The 21881-nt window shown below is 40.2% G+C and overlaps 1 protein-coding gene across 1 annotated transcript; it reads right to left on the bottom strand.

Annotated features, from left to right (window-relative positions):
• Positions 1–4112: 4112 nt before the first annotated feature.
• SMPDL3A (sphingomyelin phosphodiesterase acid like 3A) lies at positions 4113–20864 on the bottom strand. The gene is made up of 8 exons (XM_084514731.1): positions 19560–20864; positions 17622–17835; positions 16950–17094; positions 13847–13943; positions 11012–11190; positions 9604–9784; positions 7735–7859; positions 4113–6543 (listed from the first exon to the last, which is right to left on the bottom strand). Exons 1-8 carry the CDS (start codon positions 19672–19674, stop codon positions 6232–6234), a joined length of 1368 nt encoding a protein of 455 aa, XP_084370857.1. The 5' UTR covers positions 19675–20864; the 3' UTR covers positions 4113–6231.
• Positions 20865–21881: the final 1017 nt, after the last annotated feature.

Genomic DNA, 21881 nt, shown 5'->3' with positions numbered 1-21881 from the left:
ACAACATCAAATATCCCCTCCTGTGAGACTAAGTTAAATGCTCTTTGCAGTGACTCAATTAAGGCTAGGTAAAATGCACGGTTCATTGCAATCATCAGCAACAACATCAGAATTTTTTAGTGGGATATTTTACCAAAGTCTCAAGTTTCAGCTGTTTTAAGAACGTTTTGTGTAGAAGGCAGTTTGCCTAAGTGAAAAATATTCTAATATATTCTAATATTCTAATATATGAGACATGATCTGCCTGAAATGCCCAACATAACAAGGAGGAGAAGTTACCCAGGAAAGGCTTTTCGAAATGTCTAAAAATGGGTGCTTCCCATTTTACAAGGTATAAAAAAGCCAGAGCAGTATGCAAGAGTTTTAAGGTACCATACCCATCTGGAAAAAGAGCTTTTCTCCACGTATTTTGAGCAACATAACTCCAGGCTTTTATCACCACCCCCACACAAAGGAAGATCCTGCTAGACTGAACACCGGCGATTTTGGTAAGTTCATTGCTTATACAAGTGTCTACAGAAATTGCGATCCTTTAGCATCCACAGGCATGAGGCTAAGTTATCTTGTGATCACCAAATTCGGAAAGATGCAGTGCCCACCTCCCCAGAAACATTGTATAAGGGTTGTCCACCTATAGTCAACAGACATCAAACCAGAAGATCCAGGAACACAACTTCCAACTCTTTCGTTTGGTTTTGTATACTTATACCTTATACTTATATGGCATGTATTTATGTAACATAAACCAATGCTATATAGGCAAACATCCAGGGTAGCTTGAAAGATTCTCCCTGCGTAATGCAGCAGCATAGCTGTGTTATGACATTGCTCCGGTCTACGGGGGGAATTATTCCAGGAAAAGCACTATGCTGACACAGCTGCTCTACTACTGTAACCTGAGCCTTCTTATTCAGCTTGAAGTATTACTTCATTATGTCACACAAATATTTTTAAGCATTTTTGGAAAATCCATTCCATTCCTGAATCTCCATTAGGATTATTTATTATTTTGTTAATTAATTCATAGCTTCATTCATTTCAGCGGTCCAAACTCAGTTTTTACCAGATGATCGTCTGGCCCACAAGAACTCTCAGAAATCATAGATAATATAGGACAAAAAAGCTGCTGGAATGTATCCATTGGCATGTATTGCGTTGGACAGACAAAGTGTCAAACTATATAGCATGGGGGAGAACTTCCTGAGAAATACTTAATAGTTTTCAGTGGAAAATGCTATGTCAATATCACATTTTTTCATATAAATATAATAGTTCTAATGCAAATTTTAATTTAGAAAGTTGTTCAGTTCCAGGGTAGAAGGATAAAGCTCACTCAGCACCATGACAGATGCAGAGCAAGTGCCTGAGGGGGAAGGTGGCAGGCTCAGGTGCAAATCTCAACTTTTCTTATCTCCCCTCCTCAAAACTTGGCAAGGTCTTGGTTTTATTCTAGGGGGACATACTGAAGTTTCAGGATGGGAAAATCCTCTTTTTGCCTAGCTCCACATTTGAAATTTCTCCAGGTTAAATATTCCTGGTGTCTGAGTGGCTGCTTTAAAATCAAAGACTTTTATAGGGTACAAGAACAGTATGTCCATTTTTTTTTTACCCGCTGCACACTAGAAGACGTGATAGAGGAATATTTCAGTAGCTATCTACAACACATTTGACAGTTAGATTCAGATCACTAGATGGAAACACAGATAACAGAAGGATTTTTCCAGACAGCCTTTAAAAATAGCTCTACCGTTGAATGCAATGTAAGTTGCATGTGAAAATTGGCCACATTTATAAACCTATGTTTAACATCACCGGTGCTCCTTCAACTGCTTCATTAAGTGTTTTGGACTTTTTTAGGGTTCACCACATTTCCAGTGTGTTGTGTTTTCTTCAGCTTTTTAAGTAATTCCCTCATTATGATTTTAGTCAGCCACCTACTGCATCCATCCTATTGCTGTCCACTCTCCTAACACCTGCTAGGGCAGCTCTGAGCAACACATACAGCCCGTTCACAGGAATTAACAGGAACAAGTCATCCAGTAACACTGGAAATGTTAATTCAATAAATTATCTTTGCAACTCCCCCAACTATCAGAAACTAATTAAAGATGTGTGATTGTTAACATTTTTGATGATTTTTTTTTGTCTACGTTTTCTTTGAATTTCTACAGCTAGTTTTCACCCTGCATGTGAAATAAACATCCATATTATTATTTGCAGATCAGAAAATAACAAAACAGGGTAGAATTCCTAGGTAGAACGTTCCTCCATCAGAACAGGAAAGCTGGAGCTGGCAAATGACAAGTGAAATTACCTAGAGCAATGTTCTTTTTTGAAAGCTGGAGCATTAAGCAGATAAAAGCCAGTCTCCTGCTTTGGGAAAGTAAGTAAGGAGAGCAGCTGGTCTTACTTAGACAGTTACAGTCCTTTTCTACACTGACACTGGCATAATTCCTCTTGACTGTGCATGAGAGGGATTTCCTAGTGGTTTTATTCTTAGACAAATGTGACAACTCTCTTTGAGAAGTCTGTTTCTACAGAGGGAACTTACATGGCTGTTAAACTAGACACTCCTCCTTGAAGATGCTATGTGCTCATCAGTTGTCCACACAGGAAATGGATCACGAGGGACTACATGCACCCAGTTATCTATTTCTGTCTGTAGACAACTTTAGTTCAACACCAGTTTTACTAACAGTATGTTCACTTGTTGCCCACCTCCTCTAGTCATCTCAGTTTCTTCAGGCTGACAAATGAAGAACAGAAATGACGAGACACCACTCGGTGCCTCAATCTAAAGCAATTTAACATGGACCTCAAGGTGCACTAAATAATAATTTTAGCTTGTATCAGGAGCACACCTTTGGACCAAGTATACTGATCGTCCCCGCTTACTGTACTTTCATCCATGTTGCATAGCGCTCTTAGAGAGTGCTCTCAGACGCAATACAGCTGTGAGGTGCACTTCAAGGGTCCATCTGATGTTCTCCAGTTGTAAATGAAACCTACAGCAGTGGCATCAGCTTCTCAGCATCAGCTCTGCTGTTAAAGTGCTCCTAAAGAACTACCTGTTAAGGTAGACATAAGTTCAGAGAGTGAACTCTAGGAGAGAATTAACTAATGGGAAGAAGACACCATAGATCTTTTGTTTCTATCACATCTTTATCTACTTAGCTGAGCAGGCCTCTGAGGATTCCTTCTGTTAGCTCTTTATTCCCAGGAAGTGGGCTGAGACCTGGACCTGCCTCAGGGTTCAGGATCCCCTTAAGTGTCATGGCCTCTAGGAAACAGAAAATTTAATATCCAGAAGAATTGTGCAGCATGGCAGCACTGCTACAAAAGAAATAACTAGAAGGTAAATCCTAGAATATTTGAGAAATTTATTTCCTTGTTAATATGTCTCAAGTTTAATTCTAGATAAACTCAAAGCTTTCATCTCCACTAGGTGGTGTGTTTTGTCTTTCTGTCATATGTGGCCTTACAAAAATTCCTCCAAATCATTCATTCAAGAAAGGGACACAAAATATCATGAAATTTGAAACAGGAGTCTGGTCTACAGGAGACAGAAGTTTTATCAGGCCATTCCTCTTTGGTGTTTAATCGTTATGACTCCTTAAAAAAAAAAAAAAAATGCTGTCAGGAAAGGATAACTTACCTCTAGAACATTCTTAGATCCATGGAGGAATGAAGTATGAACCTGAAACAAAAATACCACCCTCTATTTGTCCTTACCCTAGGTGACATTTAAGTTTTTTGTGTGATTTTGTTGTTGTTGTTGTTTATTACAGTGCAACATTCTTAACAGCTCTTTGTTTTACGTCCAAATTACAAGATGATGCAGTTAAACATATTCCTGGATCTTTCTTGGCCAGTTCCATTTGCACTTGAATAAATATAGTTATGTATAAGAGAAGCGGAGAATGCCAGGCTGCATAACTGGATGTATCGTAGTAGATGGCCCCTAGCTAAATATAACTCTTTAGGGGATATATCCTTCTGGCTGAAACAAAACCAACTTCCTTGGCTGGTGCCATCCAGCACTTGGCTTCATCTAAAGTCCAGATAAAGTCAGCATTTATGTTTTTAAAACAAACAAACAAACAGAGCATAGATTGCTAATAGATATTTGTAGGCATTTATTTTTTTTATGCTCACTAAATAATAGTTACAGACATATACAGAGATAAAAAATAATATAGGAAGCAAGAAGCCCAAGAACTCATAAACAGCATACCAGAGCTCTGGAACTAATCTGCTACATGGTTCAGTTCTCCCTAAGATTCAGCAATAAAAATATCTTTAGTGGGAGTATGTAACTAGGTAATTCTTACTGCACTTTTCCAGGATGGTTTGTAGATATTAAGTTTAAACAGAAGTCAGAGAAATCACAAAAACAAACCAGTAAGAGAAAGTTGTTCAAAGCACAAAACTGAATTGAACAAAACCCATCTGGCAAATTGAAGCAAAATCAACTGTAATTGTCTGTATGCTATCCATCCGTAACTTTGCTTGCCCTTGGAGAAGTGACACTGGTAACACAAGCTTTTTTTAATGAACCAAACCATGAGAAAACCAAACAATAAACACATCCAACAAAGAGTGAATCATCAACATATACTACTGAAACTTTCTTGTACTTCCTCACAATGACAGTCTGCATGGAACCCATGTTAACTCACACTATTTACATATCCAGTTACATCCAAGATTAGCCAGAATAAATGTCTCTAAAGAGTTTACATGCCCATGTACCTTCTCTGAGAACAAAATTGAAAATACAGTACAACTACCTGTTATGCATCATTAATGGCATTTCTAAACACAGTTGCCACAGGAAGATTTGTTTCTGAATGCAAATTTACCAAACCAGCCACTTCCTCTGCCGATGACTGATGCGTGACAAATCTGAAGTATCTGCATCTACAATTATGAACACTATAGACTTAGTGAAATATATGGGGACAGATTTTCCAAGTATTTCAAGCTTGGATGGAAACAAAACCAGAAAATTCCTCAACAGCTAAAATAAAGACTTTAAGCTCATGAAAATAAACAGTTTGCAACTGGATTTCTCTCATAACCACTGCCACAGTCTAGTTACTCCGGAGTTATATTTTCTACAATAGAGTCTGTATGATATTATATTGACCAAAGTTTCTAAAAGTATGACTCTTGATGAGACAGAAAAATAGTAAAGATCTTTCTTGGTTGTATGCACTAGACAAATTGTCCTCTTGATATATCATTTTGTGCACACAGTCCCAAGAAGTGGTTTGTGCACTTGTAAATTGATACATGTGATAAGCTTTGCATTAAGTGTCCAACTGCTCTGTGAAACACAGAAACCTGAGAAACCCAAGACTATCATGGTTAGTGCATGTTTGCCTGTATTGCACATTAGCTATGTCTAATTATTGATGTTGATTAATTTAAACCTGATTTGTAGTCTGCTGCAAAATCTCATGCCAGCTGACTGCTTGATAGCAGCACCAATATACACAGGCCTATCATAGGAAAGAAGCACTTGGTGATGGATAATCACAAAGTACACTCAGGTGTACTGAGTACTTTCAAGTATTTTCAGGTTGGAGGTTTGTGATCCATTATCACATTCATGCTGTCATTAAAATATGCCCCTGAACAGAGGTGAATTTAAGAGGATAAGAAAGAAAAGGAAACAGCACAGGGACAGAGATGCCCAATACTGGCATCACATCAACAAGGTAACTGCACTCTAGCCTCAGCAAACAGAGGTTCTACAGTCTTCACTTTGTAAATCACAGCAGCGGATGGCTGAAATCCACCCCCATACAATTCCCATGCCTGAAATGGCATTGCCTACATTTCACAGAATCACAGAATCACAGAATTTCTAGGTTGGAAGAGACCTCAAGATCATCGAGTCCACACCCTGATAAGAGACTTGGATTTCCAAAGAACTGAGTAACTTCTTTTCTCATACATTCTGATGCCTGTTACAGGGGGGCACAGTACACTTGAAACAACAGCAAAATATCTGGCCACTATTACACAGCCAATAAACTTTTATTTAGATGTGGAAGGAAAATATGCTTAAAGGAAGAAAAATCTACGGAGATTTATTATTCCCCTGAAATTCAGGCAAGTCCCACAGGTTCCCTGGCAGCATGTCAGCGCTTGAGCAAGAGGATGATCAGATTTTTTAAATCAAAGGCTCAAGTTAATATTAATATACATTGTACTAGAGACTTCTCATCTCCACATTGCTTCCTGATTGATACAATCTGTGTATGAGGAATAATCCAGATATTGGATTGCACATATTTGGCAGGTCTTGCACCCCTCTTCACAGACAATGGTTGTGTCATAACTCACAATGAAGTTATTGTAATACTGCTCAAACAGCTTGCTGTGTGGCATAGACAACTGCTTGGCCATTTCATATAAGCTTTCAGGCTTCAAGTCTTCAATACCATAAGCTTTAGTCAGGATGTATTCTAATTTCCAGTCCGATTCATTTTTCTTGTTGGCGTCTCTGAGATCCAAGTAAAACTGCCAAAGATCCTACAGTTTAAAAAAAAAAAAAAAAAGAAGAAAAAAAAATAGGCACTGCTGTATTGCTTTCTTCCCTGCTTCATTAAGTCTCTAGAGTGATATATTGATTAGGAAGCTGTCACTCCTCATTATTCACAAATGAATAGAAGGTCACGTCCCACCCCAAGAGCTGGGCTTACACCCAAAGCTGGTACTTGCAGTGTGGTAATGGTGGGGGGATGGGGAGAAGAAATGAGAAACACAAAAGGCAGCAGAGGCACTGTTAGAAGTCTTTCCTGTCCAAACTGTAAACCAAATTCCTCTATGCTCGTGTCTGGCATGGGTCTGGGGCAAAAGAGTGAAATCCAGAACTCTTTTCTGTGGACACTGCTTGAGGGACAGAAATGGACAGAATGGACAGAAAAAGAATAGCCCAGGGAGAATTCAGAGGAAAGGGAGAGATGGAGATACAGGAATGAAAGCTGCACAGGAAAGAAGCAGGCAACATTAGCACAGATCTCCAGAGGGAAACCCCAGTCTCAGTCAAGCCACAGGATGTGTTGTCACTGAACTCGGCAAGGTCAAGACTTTACTTTGAATTACTGAGAGAATGTCTGAGTTACTCAGAGCTAAAAGCACCACACAGGATTCACTATATCTCCAAAAAAATAAAGACTACAGAAGTATTCTAAGTTTTGTCCTTTAAAATGTCTTTACAATTTCCTATTAAAAGTATAAACCCTATATAGAAAGCTGCATGATTATGAAAGGCATCACATGGCTAGAAGTGTGATTTTCTTCATCTGCTCTTCTATACCCTGTAGAAGCACTTCATGCCTCCCAAAGCTCAGACAATCACCAGCAAACAACACTGGTATGTAAACAAGCTAATAATAACTGGTATGAACCTTTTTCACCATTGCAGAGCTGAGCTCCCTGCAAACAGTTTCAGGATTATGCCCAGAAAAATTCTGACCATCTTTGATTCTACATCGTAGGAATGTTCAGAGAACAGGAAGCACTGGGTAGTCTTGCAGCCAGACAGACTGACCAAGTTCTCTCTCAGATTTCATCTTCTTTGCCCAAGAAGAAAAATAACAGTAAGCACTAAAGTTCCACCAATTACCAGAATACTACAAAGGCTGACATCTCACTGTAATTTTTAGTGACAGTGTATTTAAATATTTAAGTCCTAAATGATGCTTTAAAAGCCTTACGTACCAGCAAGCTATAATCGAGAAGATCATATTGATAGAATCTGACACCCGGGTTATTGGACTCCATTTGCCATACATTCTTCACTGGGGTTACAGCAGGTGCCACAAACAAGGAATTTACTGGCTTTTCTGCAAGAAAAGGGAATGGAGGAAACACTTACCTTTCAATCATTTCTTTCTCAAACATATTTTTATGGAGAACCAACACAACAAGAGCTAGAGTGAGAAGCTTAAGTACATCAGCAATTTCTTACCCTGGATTAGTTACACCACTATTAATTCATTTATTTCCATTCAATGGACCAAAATCTGTGTATCTATAATCCACTGCTTATCAGTTAAGTTTATCTATACTGGAGGCTTCACACCAGTTCAACTATCCAAGTGCTAAATGGTCTTGCCTGCAGGTAAGGCCTCTGTACTTTGTATATTTCTACTGAAGAAACATCCAGAACTTTGAGTAGCTTTCCTCATGCTACACTTTACATGTTGCATTATGTATTTGTTCTTCATGTATTTATAATGTCATTAGAAACACCAGGGTATCATAAACTGACTCTGACTTCACTCATCTAGACTAGCCCAGAATCTAGTTAGTAAACACTGATCTTTATGGTAACTGAAACATGAGGACATACAAAAGTCTTAATGGGCAGAATATGCAGGTAAGAGTATTGAGAGGTTCTCTGTGTAACTCTCTGAAATTTTGTCAAAAAGAAAAATGACATAAAGAGAAGAAAGCCTAAAACTGTACAGATAAATGAACTGTACCACGCTACATGAAATTTCACTGTTTGGATTTTGGCAAAATATGCAAAATTATTAGAATACTCTGGAAGCAGTTACTTGCACATGGAAACTGTAATGAGAATGCATCAAGTTCTGCCAATTCTCAGTGAAATTTGCAGTAGAGGTGATGATTTCATGCACAAATGGGACAAGGGACAAAAATATGCATGTGTAAGACAGTTCTGAAAACCATTTGAGTGTATTAAAGGCCATTTATTTCACCTGGGTTGGATTGATTTTTACTGGACATTAATTCCATGTTAACGGTATGCAAGAAGGTAAATCATTTAAAGCCCTGTTAGCCCAGTCCGCGTTTTGGGCATTGCTTTTATAAGTTCATATAAAAACAAACACAGATAAGGAGCCAATTAATATTGGGATATTTTATGTAAACCAAAGCAGTAGACGCCTCACTATGCTGTAGACACAAGCATTTAACTAGCTACTTGTTAGAGATCTTCTGCTAGAGATGTAAGAGTGTTTCATACAGAAATATCCACGCTTAAAATTAAGGGATTTCAAAGCAATAAACAAACTTTTCAAACCTGGTTGCTTTTCTTGAAGGTGCTTTTCTTGCTGATCTAAGAGATGCAACAAGCAGAGACTTTCATTCCCCTGCCTCCTGCTTACCCCTATCTTAATTAACTTTGAAGCAGCAGGGAACTCAGCAGAGAGGCACAGTAATGATGCAGGAAACACAAGAACACAGAGCATGTCTAGTTGGCCTGAGAACATTCCCTTTGACACATTACACAATAGCAACTGGCTAGTACAATTTGCCCATGTCACTGAGAAGGTGGAGAGGAAAGAGTAGGAATTCTTGTCTAGGCATAAGCATTCATTAAAAATATAGGAAGCCTGCAGAGTCTCTTCAGACTTCAGAAAAAAAGACAGTCTGTCTTGCAAGGTTTTCTTCGGAAAAAATCTGCGAGTGTGTGAGGCTTGAACTTCTGTAGATAAATAGCAGAATTTCACAATTTCATTTTTCAGTTATTTACAACACAGACTGACCGGTAACACCATGTAAGAAAACATTAATTTGCTTTTAATCAAAAAGGATGAAGGATTCAAAGAGCATCCTTACCTTCTTCATCCAGGAGGACCATGATACTATCTCTATGTGTGTGGCCAAAAAACTGCCCAGCAATAACACTACTGTATTTGCGAAAAATCTTCACTAGTCTCTCATTGTAATACTCCCTGATAGCTGTAGTATTCCTTGCATATGGCAAGTATCCTACTGGTACATGTCCTATTATATACACCTAAGAAATTAGAGAAAACACAATTAGCATCTTCCTTTGAAACTGATAGTTTTAGCTTTAACTTAGAAAAGGTTAACACAATTTTATTCTAATGCTATCTTTGAAAAGGCATTCTGAAAGCCAGAAATCACAGCAGTTTTACTATACAAAATACAGTAAGTATGTTTAAATTTAATTAGAAAAATAGTTTTTTCTTAGTGCATTCTTGAAAAAGAGTTCTGCTAACTCTCTGCATGATTTTAGGGCAAAGAAAAATGTGTTCAATTGTTTCAAATGAAAATGTAAGTTAACCAGGGCAAGACATGATTTGGCACCTCAAGGGAATAGCAAAAAATATTTGTGTTAGAATATTATAGGGAATGGTCAGATATTCAGCATAAACATAGAAGAACTAATTACGATCTTTCTGTAAGTCTCTAAGTCTGTTGTTTAGACTGAGACTGGCCTCCAATGGCACAAGAAAGTGAAAGATCTCCTTTCCCCCCACTATAATATAATATTTAAAAAGACAGCAACTGTAAACATGTTTCACACTAAACACTTTTCCTGGTCAGCTGATGATCCAATCCCCACACCAATCAATAAACATGAGCAACAAGTTATAACCCCACTTAAAAACTGAGTATTATTAGGCAATTAATTATTATTATAGCACTTAAATTGAAGGTTGGCTAAGTTTTGTGGTTGTCAAAATCTTTTCTGATATCTAGTTTTCATACTCATAATTATGTATCAATGTAAATGAAATACAATAACTTTTGTCTCAGACCAAGGGCGCACATTTTAAAACTGAAGGCTTAGAGTAAAAAGATTCAGAAACAAAAGTTAAAGTATTTTCCTTCTGGCTCCTATGGCATTTTACATTATAAGAGAGAAAAGGTATTTTACTGGATAATTTGAGAAAGAGTATGCAATTATTGTATTAATTGTTGTAGTACATATATAATGTGCATATTCAACAAAGAATTATTAATACAAATGAAACTGATTTTTTCCATCTCTTTGGTAACATTAATATTATTCTAAAATCATATTTATATCACAGAATCACACAATCATCTAGGTTGGAAGAGACCTCCAAGATCATCTAGTCCAACCTCTGACCTACCACTAACAAGTCCTCCACTAAACCATATCACTAAGCTCTAAATCTAAACTTTTCTTAGTTTCTTCTTTTCTTCAAAGTTTAAACAAATAACACCAATGGGTTCTGTTCACTACCCTTACCTTTTCCTGCTTTTGTGAAGACGCTTCCAATATTCCCTCCAGCCAGGCCAACTGGTTGGCTGGGTCTGTGATATTCACAGTCACGCTATTTGGGCTGTAATATAAGTTTGTGTTCAAACTGATTATCCTGAGTGGTTGAGAGCCAACGCTTGATTCAAACAGCTGTGTGTAGAAGCCACCTGTGAAAGTAAGACCAACATCATCTGAAAAAAGAAAGGCTTCAAAGCACAACTTTAGAATCAAAGTACAGCACCAACAACATATCCAGTCTTCCTCTTCCTAGTAAAATAGGATGTGTTTAGCCAGGCTACGTATCACCTTATCACAACAGAACATCTTAAAAATCTGTTTTCAGGAACATTTTAGTATGAAAAGTGGACACTGAATATTTTATGAATCCTTGCCTGTAACTGCCTTTGTTTTTGTTTCCACATGCAATTATCCAATTCATGCACAAGAAATGCCCTGTAACATTTCTACCACAAACGGAGATGCAGTAATTGTTAGAAGTACAAATACTGCAAACACATAGGTTTGTCCAGGAAGCCTGGTACTTCGAAACTCATTTAGCTTTAGACTAGGACATAATTAAGAGCATGGCACACAGGACTTCAATGGGTGCAATTTCATAGTTCATGGACTTCACTGGAGCCGTGACAATAGAGCTGTAACAATATACTTTAACGTTAAGATCTGCTCCTTTGAGTTTTATTTTCCTATTAGAATTCCTACTTCCATTCTTACCCAGATGTCTTTCTTTTTCAGGACACAAAACACAAATTAAAATTCCAAATCCATAATGTCTGGAAATTGGGCTGAATTTTTCAGTCTTTTGGTAAAAAGAAAAATCATAATTAGCATATCCTTATTTTACCAGTTGAGTAAGTTGGATACAAACATGATGTAATTAACAATATAATCACCAAGACTATGTACTACTATAATCTGAAGAAATATATGCCTATTCCATGCAGTATCAAAACAGAAACACCATGTCATCAACTTCTGTACAACCAGATTTAACTCTTCTTGTGCATCATGCATCTTTTTCTATAAATGTACTTTTTATGAGGTCCTGAAGACAATAAGATACTTCACGAGTACTGGTAAAAAGCCAATAAAACTGTCCACGTTACAAGAAGCAGTAATGACTATTGCAAAGGAGAACAAATGTACCCTGAAGATAAGCATTGATATTCAAAAAGTTAAGTAACTTCTTCCAGAAGAAGCATTATTGTTAAGCTGCCATCCATCATATTTGATAAGTCATGACACTCCAGTAAAGTTTCCACTGGCTGGAAGAGGGGAAAAACAAGCCTGTTTCTAAAGAAAAAAAAAAAAAAAAAAAAAAAAAAGAAGACCCAGGAAACTACAGGCTAGTCAGTCTCACCTCTGTGCCTGGCAATGCAGGAAAATGCCAAGCACAGATATAGGCTGGGCTGGGCAGAGAATGGACTGAGAGCAGCCCTGAGGAGAAGGTGTTGGATGATAAGAAGCACAACATGAACTAGCAATGTGTGCTTGCTGCCCAGAAAGCCAACCATATCCTGGGCTGCATCAAAAGAAGCTTGGCCAGCAGGTCAAGGAAAGTGATTTTCCCTTTCTGCTCTTGTGAGACCCCACCTGGAGGACTGCGTTCAGCTCTGGTGGTCCCCAGTACAACAAGGACATGGACCTATTAGCACAAGTCCAGAGGAGGGGCAGAGAAATGACCAAAGGACTGTAGCACCTCTACTGTCATAGAATCATTCCAGCTGGAAAAGACCTCCAAGATCATCAAGTCAAACTTTTAACCTAGTACTGAAGTCCACCACTAAACCACGCTAGTAAGTTCTCAATCCGCACCTTTCTTGAAGACCTCCAGAGATGGTGATTCAAACAATTCCCTGGGCAACCTATTGCAATGCCACACAACTCTTTCAGTAAAGAAATTTACCCTAGTACCCAACCTAAACCTCCCCTGGTGCAACTTGCGGCCATTTCCCCTCATCTTGTCTCCTGGTGCTTGAGAGAAGAGCCTGATCCCCACCTCACTATGACCCATACAATTAAAGTAATTGTACAGTGTCATTATTTGAGACTGAAACTCCTTTTCTCTAGAGGCTAAACAACCGCAATTCCCTCAGCCACTCCTCATAAGACCTGTTTTCTAGACCCCTCACCAGCTTCGTTGCCCTTCTCTGGACAAGCTCCAGCACCCCAATGCCCTTCTTGAAGTGAGGGGCCCAAAACTGAACACACTACTCAAGGTGCAGACTCACCAGAGGTGAGAACAGAGGGACAGTGAGGGGAGAGACAGAGTTCAGAGGGACAACTAAGAGGACAGGCTGAGGGAGTTGGGGTTGCTCAGCCTGGGGAAGGAAGGGCTCCAGGGAGACCTTATAGAGGCCTTCCAGTGCCTAAAGGGGGCCTACAGGAAAGCTGAGGAGGGACTCTTTGTCAGGGAGTGTAGTGATAGGACAAGGGGTTATGGCTTTAAACTAAAGGAGGGTAGATTTTGATCAGATGTAAAGATGAAATTCTTCACTCAGAGAGTGGTGAGACCCTGGCACAGGTTGCCCAGAGAAGCTGTGATTGCCCCATCCCTGGAGGTGTTCAAGGCCAGGCTGGATGGGGCTTTGGGCAGCCTGGTCTGGTGGGAGGTGTCCTTGCCCTTGGCAGGGAGGTTGGAACTGGATGGTTCTGTTGAAGTGCCTTCCAACTCAAACCATTCTACGATTCTAGATAATCCACTGTAATAATTCATTCTGTGAGAAAGCTGAACAAAGGGGACAAATCTATAGCATCATTAGTCTCTAAGTCCTAGCTTTATGATGTATTACTGACACACTTTACCTTTTCTGAAGGTACTGATTGCTTCATCAGTTAGCCAAGGCTTCCAGAAATCTGCTACAGCATTGTAAACTTCACTGGTGGTTACAGGAAGCTGATCCTGTGAGACAGCAGAACTTGCCTAAGTCTTATTATTCAGACACATGTACAAAAAAATTAATTTATCATCCCACCTGATTTCTCCCATAATACATAAGTGTAACCAGTGATCACCAGGTAGCACACCAGAAAGCAACAAAACTTCTCGCCATCCAGTATTGCTGATCAGGAAAAAAATCCCAGTCTTAGAACTGACAGCATTAACAATGTTAACACATTGTTAAACTAGTGCCAGAAATATTTCAAGCCTTAGGAGCACAGCTAAGTAAAAACCATACATCCTGAAAAATTATAAACCAAAGATTCACAACCTATTTGCCTTCTAAAAATACAGTCTCTTGGAGAAGACGCTTGAACCCAAGTTTCTTATATAGCAGGTAAATTTTTCACACAACTTGGGATTCATAGCTCCCCGAAATCCCACAAAAACCCTCAGAAATATTTCAATGAGATTAACCAATATTTCCACGATATCCTCTAGTTCTGATTTAAAATGTAAAAGAAAAGTTTTGTCAATGTTTTCACATACCAGCTCTAATAAGGACTGCAGCACTTTTCAGTCCAAGCCAAGCAACGCCCAAGTGCCATAGCCTGATCAGAGACATGCTCCCATCTCACCCTGACAGGGAGATTCCAGTTTGTCATTGCCTTTCCTAAAATACCTGCTTCAATCTTTAATGCTAGGAAAAAAAAATCAGGTCAAAAAATAGGAACACTATTACAGTGCATGGGTTCTTAAACATAGAATTTGACCTTTCTAAGATCTTTGAAACTAACCTTACTTTATTAGAGGCTTAGGCACTAAGTCTCTGTCTAGAAGCAGTGCAATCAGTAGTCTGTTCAGACATTTGTTGCTTGTAATGCACAGGTATTAGTTACTAAGAAAGCTCTGAGTCATACCAGTTCAGCCAGAGCTAAGTCACTAAGACACAGCAAAGTCTGATCTCAGATAAGAGGCCATGTTATGGACTGAAGGTGGTTTGGTCTTGGGCTCTAAAAGGCAAATCAGCGTTCTGTGAATATTTGGATCAGACAGCAGTTAAGGCATTTGTTGTAAGCAGGGGCAAGAATGTGAAACAAAGTAAGACTATGCAGAAAGACCAAGGTCACAGTAAAAAAAATCTAAAAGGTATCCCAGTGGTTGATTAACCTGAGTAGTATTTTTAATAGGCTCTGCAAGAAAAATCATCCAAGACCGTGAAATCATTATGATGGATAGGTCAGAATGCAACAGAAAGCAATAAAATTCTTTGGTGTATAGTAAGCAAACAGCCTCCACAGCTTCTCTGGAACAGCCTACAGAGTGTGGCTTGCTCCACATTACTTCCAGTCTATGGTACGTATTGCCAAGCACGTCCCCAAGAAAAATAAAAATGTCTTCAAGAGCAAAAAAATCCAACAACCTCATAGTGGGGATTTTCTGGTCGCATGTTTTTTTTCCAACAGAAACAGAAATGTATGCCGGTTCTGTGCATTAGTGGAGTCTGCCATTTCAAAGCAAAGCACCACAAAAATACTTGTGTAGTTTTGGACACAAAACTACAACAGTTACTCCAATACGCAGCCTGCTTCAAAATGCTATTTGCCGTCCAGCTGCCCCTGCTGACCATCTTTTTTCTACCTTCAAACTTAATTTCACAAACAAAACTCATATTTGTCAAAAAAGTGTCACTACATTCAAATGTCAATGTCTGCCATGTGGATTTATATCTTTCTTTGTTTATGGGGTTACTGCATACAGCTTTTTTTCTTTATACCACAGGAGACTGCTGAATGACAACTATTCTCTGCTTTTATTTTTTAATTAAAATAAAAACGATACTATGAGTTAAACTTCATTGAAGGTGGTATTTACCAAATCATCAGTAGTTTCTGGTGAACTAACCTTGTTTCCTGTGAGTGTACGTGACAAGCTCAAACTATACTAACAGCTTAAGACCAGAAAACACTCCAGTCCCGGCTTGGTCTGGGCACTCACAGCTCCAAGCTATGCTACATGCTTAGCTCTGATTTTCCTTCTCACATTGCCCTGTTCACTCTCTAAGCACTTCCAATGCTCCCTGATTTAGGAATCACTAATTACAGGCAATGATACTACTATACCAAAGCCATCTACCATACCAGATATCCCACAATAGGCCTAATTAATAACACAGAAGGCTGGAACAAAAGTCTTTATCAAATTGTTTTAGTTGACCTGCTCAACATCCCTTCCGATCCCCTCAGATCCAATGACAGAATGTGTTTCTCAGTCCTGTGCGCTGCCAGATCACCTTGCAATATGCTTTAAAGGACAAATGAAGCAACTGTTTATTTTTGTGCTATGCCAAGAAAAATATTCACAGATCACTGACTGTAAAGAAGCACTGTCCTCAGCTGCAATGGCCCACATATACAGTAAATAGTTAATGGGAATATTTCTAAATTTTGAATAAGCAAAGAAAGAAAGACACATTTTTAATAGTAGTGGCAAAACTATGGGAACATTACAAAAGTTATTCCATCAATGAGATAAAAAAATCCAGTGATGTCTGCAGGTAGACTTCCAGTAGGTCTTTCAGCAAGCCTTGAACCTTACCACATGCTGCCAGATGCACCAAGGATGTTATCTTTGTTACGTTAAGCTATTGTACACACGCCTGACTTACATATATGTATGGCTTACATAGTAAGAAAAAGTGTGTATTGACACACTGATGAGACCTGGTGGTCCTAAGCCACGAGGAGAGGAATAGTTAACAGTAAACGTGCATCACCTCAGGCAATGTACAGAGTTTATCTGGCACCAACATTTGGTTGGGTAACTTAACACATACAAATATACTTTGTATTTTAGATTGGAATTATTTATTTATCATTTTAAATGCTAATTGGAGAACCATAGGATACTGTTTCCAGAGTAACATTTATACAAATTTCACTGTTGTTTTTTTTTTCCACACTTGCCCTCTGAGGAACGAGAAACAAACCTAACATGGTACCTAAAAAAATTTCTGATTTGTTTTACCTGTGGCCAGTAATCATGATTTCCCAAGGCTGGGAAAACCTGAAGATCTGGAAAGAAACTTCGAATTGTAGAACTCATATTGCCAATGATGTTAATGACGAGTTTTGTCGAGAGTTCTTTCACTGGAACATGTGGAGGGCTATCTCTGAAAAAAAGAGAAGGTTTTATTAACAAAGAGTTTAAGATTAGAAGTCACAAGCTATAATATAACTTGATTCTAGATATATCTCACAGAACCCACTACCTAATATATAGCCGAAATACATCTAAAAAGGTATCCACTTTATATTTAATGACCTTAAGACAAAAAACACAGTGCCTCCCATGATAATTCACTCTAATCAGTTATTCCTCTGAGTTTTCCTTTGCTTTCATTTTTCTGCTTTCCACCCTCCCCGCAGCCTGTTTAACTTGCACTAATAAAGTCACATGGCACATGTCACAGTGAACAGTCCAACAATACCCACAAATGGTTTCAGAGATCAAAACCTGTTCCTGAGGCCTTATATACTCAATCTTCCACTTATTAGCCATTCAGACAAGTGGAGACTCTTTAAAAGTAGCATTTGTGAGATACTAAACTGAGGATGTGTTGGTGTCAATATAAACTTGTGAATTACTGCACTATATGCCTATCCAGCTGTTAAAAGCTTTAATTGTAGACTGACTTACCCAGTCCAAATCATGAATGAAGCCTGCTGCCTTGAATCCTTCATGAATGTAAATGCTGACAAAATAAGTTGATATGGAGAATCACACAAAAAGTCTCCAAAAGGGCCTGGGTTAGAGGCATTGGCTCCTTTGGAAGAAGAACAAACTTTGGTGCGATCAGGGGTGATGTGGTAAGTTGGATCTAAATGCAGATCAGATACATGCCAGAACTGTCCTGTTTACAGAAAACAAAGATTAAAGAAAATGCATTATTTCTCACCAGGCTTCTAAGAATCCCATTCCTTATACAGCCTGGGAAAAAATAAATAAATAAATGTAATTAGCTGAATCTAAAGTTAAACAGGAATCTCTGACATTGACTTCTGAAAAGTGCAAGTATTTTACTTAAAAAATATATAGTAGTTCTGTGACTTTCTGATTACAACTTGCAAATGTGAATTGGATACACATGGATAACCCCATGTTTGCTCCTTTTTTTTTCTACTGCTGTTCCTCTTTGAAGTTTTGTAAAGAAGAATGAATTTAACAAATTGCTGATTATCCCGCCTGATAAGTGTGCATGAGTGGTGCATTCCTGACAAGAGTACTTCACATAGTCTGCTTAGAAACAATGAAAACAGAAGCAGAGGCATGGATTGTTTCAACGATTCAGCAGAAAAAAAAAAAAAAAAAATTGAGATTGGCAGGGGCTGGAATATGGAGCTCCTTTTCATTTATAGCAATCTGGAAACTGAAGAGCAGAGGAGGTGCTAGAGGGACTTCTCCATTCTACCACCTGAAAAAAGAGAGGGAGTAACAATTTTAATTATTTTTCTACACCTTCCCTGGCTGGAGGCTGCTATAAAAGATAATGGTCTAGAAGGAAAGGCATGAAACAGCTTGTGTGCAGATTTCAAAGCACTGCTCCCTAGCAGCCACAGCAGCAAAAAGACTGGGCTTCTTACCAAAGAGAGGTGTATCAGCCTTAAATACTGAGTATTTTCTAGGTTGACACATTCTTAGTCACTTGTCACTTAGCACCGCGAAGAGAAAAAAAAAAAAACAAACAAACTCAATAGCATGGGAATATATTGAACAAGACGAATTAAGCCTGTATGAGATCAGCAGCCTTCAAGTCCCATGTAAAACATGAGCAATTTCTCTCTGTCAGTTTCAAAGCGTTTGGAAAAGGCAAGTCTATCGGTGGCACTGGTTGTGAAACTGGGACAGATATAAATTGATTTTCCCAAGGTCACATGCTCACTCAGCGACATAACAGGCAACACACGGCTCGACCTTGTGGAGCTTTATTTCAGGAAGCCAAGCCCAGCAGCAATCTTTCAGATCTACAACGCTGCGCCTTCTGCGAGCACAAGACGCGGAAACGCCTGAACACTGCTGCGCGCTTGGTTTGAGGCGTCTGTGATCACAGGGACGGCGAATCCCGTGCAAACAATGTCGGAGCACTCACCTGTGGCTGTTACCGTGCCGGAAACCAGGCCAGGCAAAGCACGCTGCTGGCTGACAGCACAGAACAGCACTCCTGTTTGCAGGGCACGCTCCAGGGCACTGCAGGGCGGGCAGGGCACGGCTCACCTTACCTGACACCGGCTGGAGTGCGGCGTACCCTGCTGACTGCCTGGAGACCCTGGTTAACCCGCACCTACCTGAGCAGCACCGCATGCAGCTAGCTAAAAGTTACAGCTAGCTGGGACACAAAACAGCAGCAGCCTGTATTGGCAGGGGTAGAAACACGCAGGGAGGCGCCGGACGGGGCTTGCCCCTTGGGGGTTATGGGACCCGCAGCCAGGGCAGCCAGGGCTGGCAGGGGACCCCCGGGGCTGGTAGGGGCCTCCCCTCCCGGGGCCCCCCTGGGCCGGGCGGGCACTGCGGGCCGCCGCTGCCCCCTCGCCCGCCGCCCCCCGCTCCGCCGCGGGGCCTGGCGGCGGCCTCACTCACCCACAGCAGAGCGGGGCCCCGGGCCGGCCGGCGCCGCCTCGGCCGCTCGCAGCGCGGAGCAGAGCAACGCCAGGCCGAGGGCCAGGCAGGCGGCGCGTCCCCCCGGCGGCTCCATGTTGGCGGTGCCGGGAGGGCCCTGCCCGCCGACGGCTGCTCGCGGGACCGCCCCGGCCGGGAGGGGAGGAAAGGGGCGAGCCCAGGGCTGCCCGAGCCCGGGCAGAGCGGGGAGCGTTTGGCAGGCCTAGGGGAGGCCAGAGCAAGTCTAGGGTAGCTTTTGGAAGGAAGGTTCCTCACAGAAAAATGCGGAGTTACAGCGCAAACACCAGCCCCGCTGTTACACGTTACCGCAGAGGAGCTCATTGCTCAAGAATAGTTTCCTGTGGAGGACCCGGTGTCAGTTTTAGTAGCAAATTAGAGTAAATGTCATCAATCCCCAAACTGCCCCTCCACGTCCACCCACTGAGGGTGGTTTTCTGTCTGAATCTGTTTTCCAGTGGTCTGCAAAGCCATTTTAGCAGAGCTGGAGGTCCCTTGTGTCAGTGTTTCCTTCACTTTCCCACTCCTCTGAACAGTGCCACAGGCACTTCATGAATACCACACTTCTCCATTTTTTCTTACCCTTATTTACTTTGGCATTAATATTGTTCATCTTTAGAACAGGAAAGTACCTCACCAATAAGATTTATGACAGTTTCATATATTACATATAGAATGCACATCTGTATGGAAAAGTCATCTTTTTTAAAAAGTGAAAGTAATGTAAAATATTCAACATTCAGGCTTTATGTGTAAACCAAGTTTTAACAGTCTCAGTGTTGTCTCATATTTGATTAAAACTTTTTTCTTTTCTTTTTTTTTCACTTCATGCCCCATAAATCACTTGTCAGAAAGATGAATGCCACTAATGGAGACCCAAGTCTGTTCCTCAGCAATGAAGTAAAAGCAGCTGTTCCCATCTCTGTGCAAAGAGGTGGCAAGGACTACAGCCCGTGTGATGAATACACACACGGGCGGATAGGCAGACATGGGGTGAGATGAATGAAAGCTGAAATTGAGGTTTAAATGAGCAAATAAAACCAAAGGACAGAAGATGCTGCTTAAGCAAATGGAGGCTGAAATGGCCCAGAACAAAAAGAATCTAGCTCCCCATACCATTGAAACAAGTTTAAATTTTCTGATGAACAGTTAGTTCCTAGTTTTTAAGTGATCAACATCCACCATTTAAAACATATTTATGATAGCTCATAATTAAGGACTGTCTTACATTTCTAGTGTTCCCCATAAGGAAAAAAAATAAATAAATAAAGCGCTTTGATGTTCCTTTCAGGCAGCTTCTTTGTGAAAAAGTGAAGCTGACAAATTAAGGCTTGTATTGTTGTTGGCTAGATGCCACAGTTGTGTCTGAACTTTTATTGGATGAGTGAGATAAGCTATTGAGGTTACCTTAGCCCTTAAGGAAGAAAGCTGTCTATCTAAGGAAACAAAAAGCCACTTCCCCCGATATCCAGTTGCAGATCTGAGGGGATGCACAGTGCAGGATCAGGCCTGGGAGGTTGGGAAGGGCTTGCCTCCTGCACCTCCCTCGGCAGCCATACTCCCCCGCTATTGAGCGGCTGAATGCCACAGCTCCACCCTACCTGTTTAAAGATTTGCAGCTACCTACATCTCACTATGGGCCACTGAGCCAGCATGTCAGAAAACATGGGAGTTTCCGAACATGCTCCTCCATGATGCCAGCAACTGCTTCAGTTTTCCTAAGATAAAGTACTGGGCAGTGTTTGCCTCACTAATCTTTTAGGGAATATTTTCCAGGAAAGTTTTAATTTATTTCTTCTATGCAGTATTTTACCTTAATTTGCTCACAGTGCATTGTAAATTCCAGTACATATTTGCTATAAAACTACAGTGCAGGGAGAGGAATCTCAGAAGGTTTGTCTTGTATTGTTTTCCCTCCCACCCCTGGGGAGACAGATGAAAGACAAGCTTTGTATATTGGGCTCCCCCAGTCCTTCCCTTTATCATGTCGGTCCTTTCCTCCCATCCTGTGAAACACTTCACTCTTTGAACAGATGTACTTTAGTCTTCTGTATATTAGCAAAAACAAACAACAACAACAACAAAAACACATTAACCAAACTAAAAACAAAGAACTCTAACTATTAAAACAAAAACTACATGAATCCCACAGAAATCAAAGGCTGTCTATCTGCTGACCTTAGCAGGATAACCGGATAGCATGTTTCAAGTGAAGAGAGGAGCTGAAACTGGGTTGAACCTCTCACACCTGCCTACACACACAGACAGGGGGCTTTAGATTTCTTC

The sequence above is a fragment of the Aythya ferina genome (assembly GCF_964211825.1).
Source record: "Aythya ferina genome assembly, chromosome: 3".
In the NCBI taxonomy this organism is placed as follows: Eukaryota; Metazoa; Chordata; class Aves; order Anseriformes; family Anatidae; genus Aythya; species Aythya ferina.
Note: the sequence above shows the minus strand (reverse complement) of the source record. Positions and strands in the feature narration are given on the sequence as shown.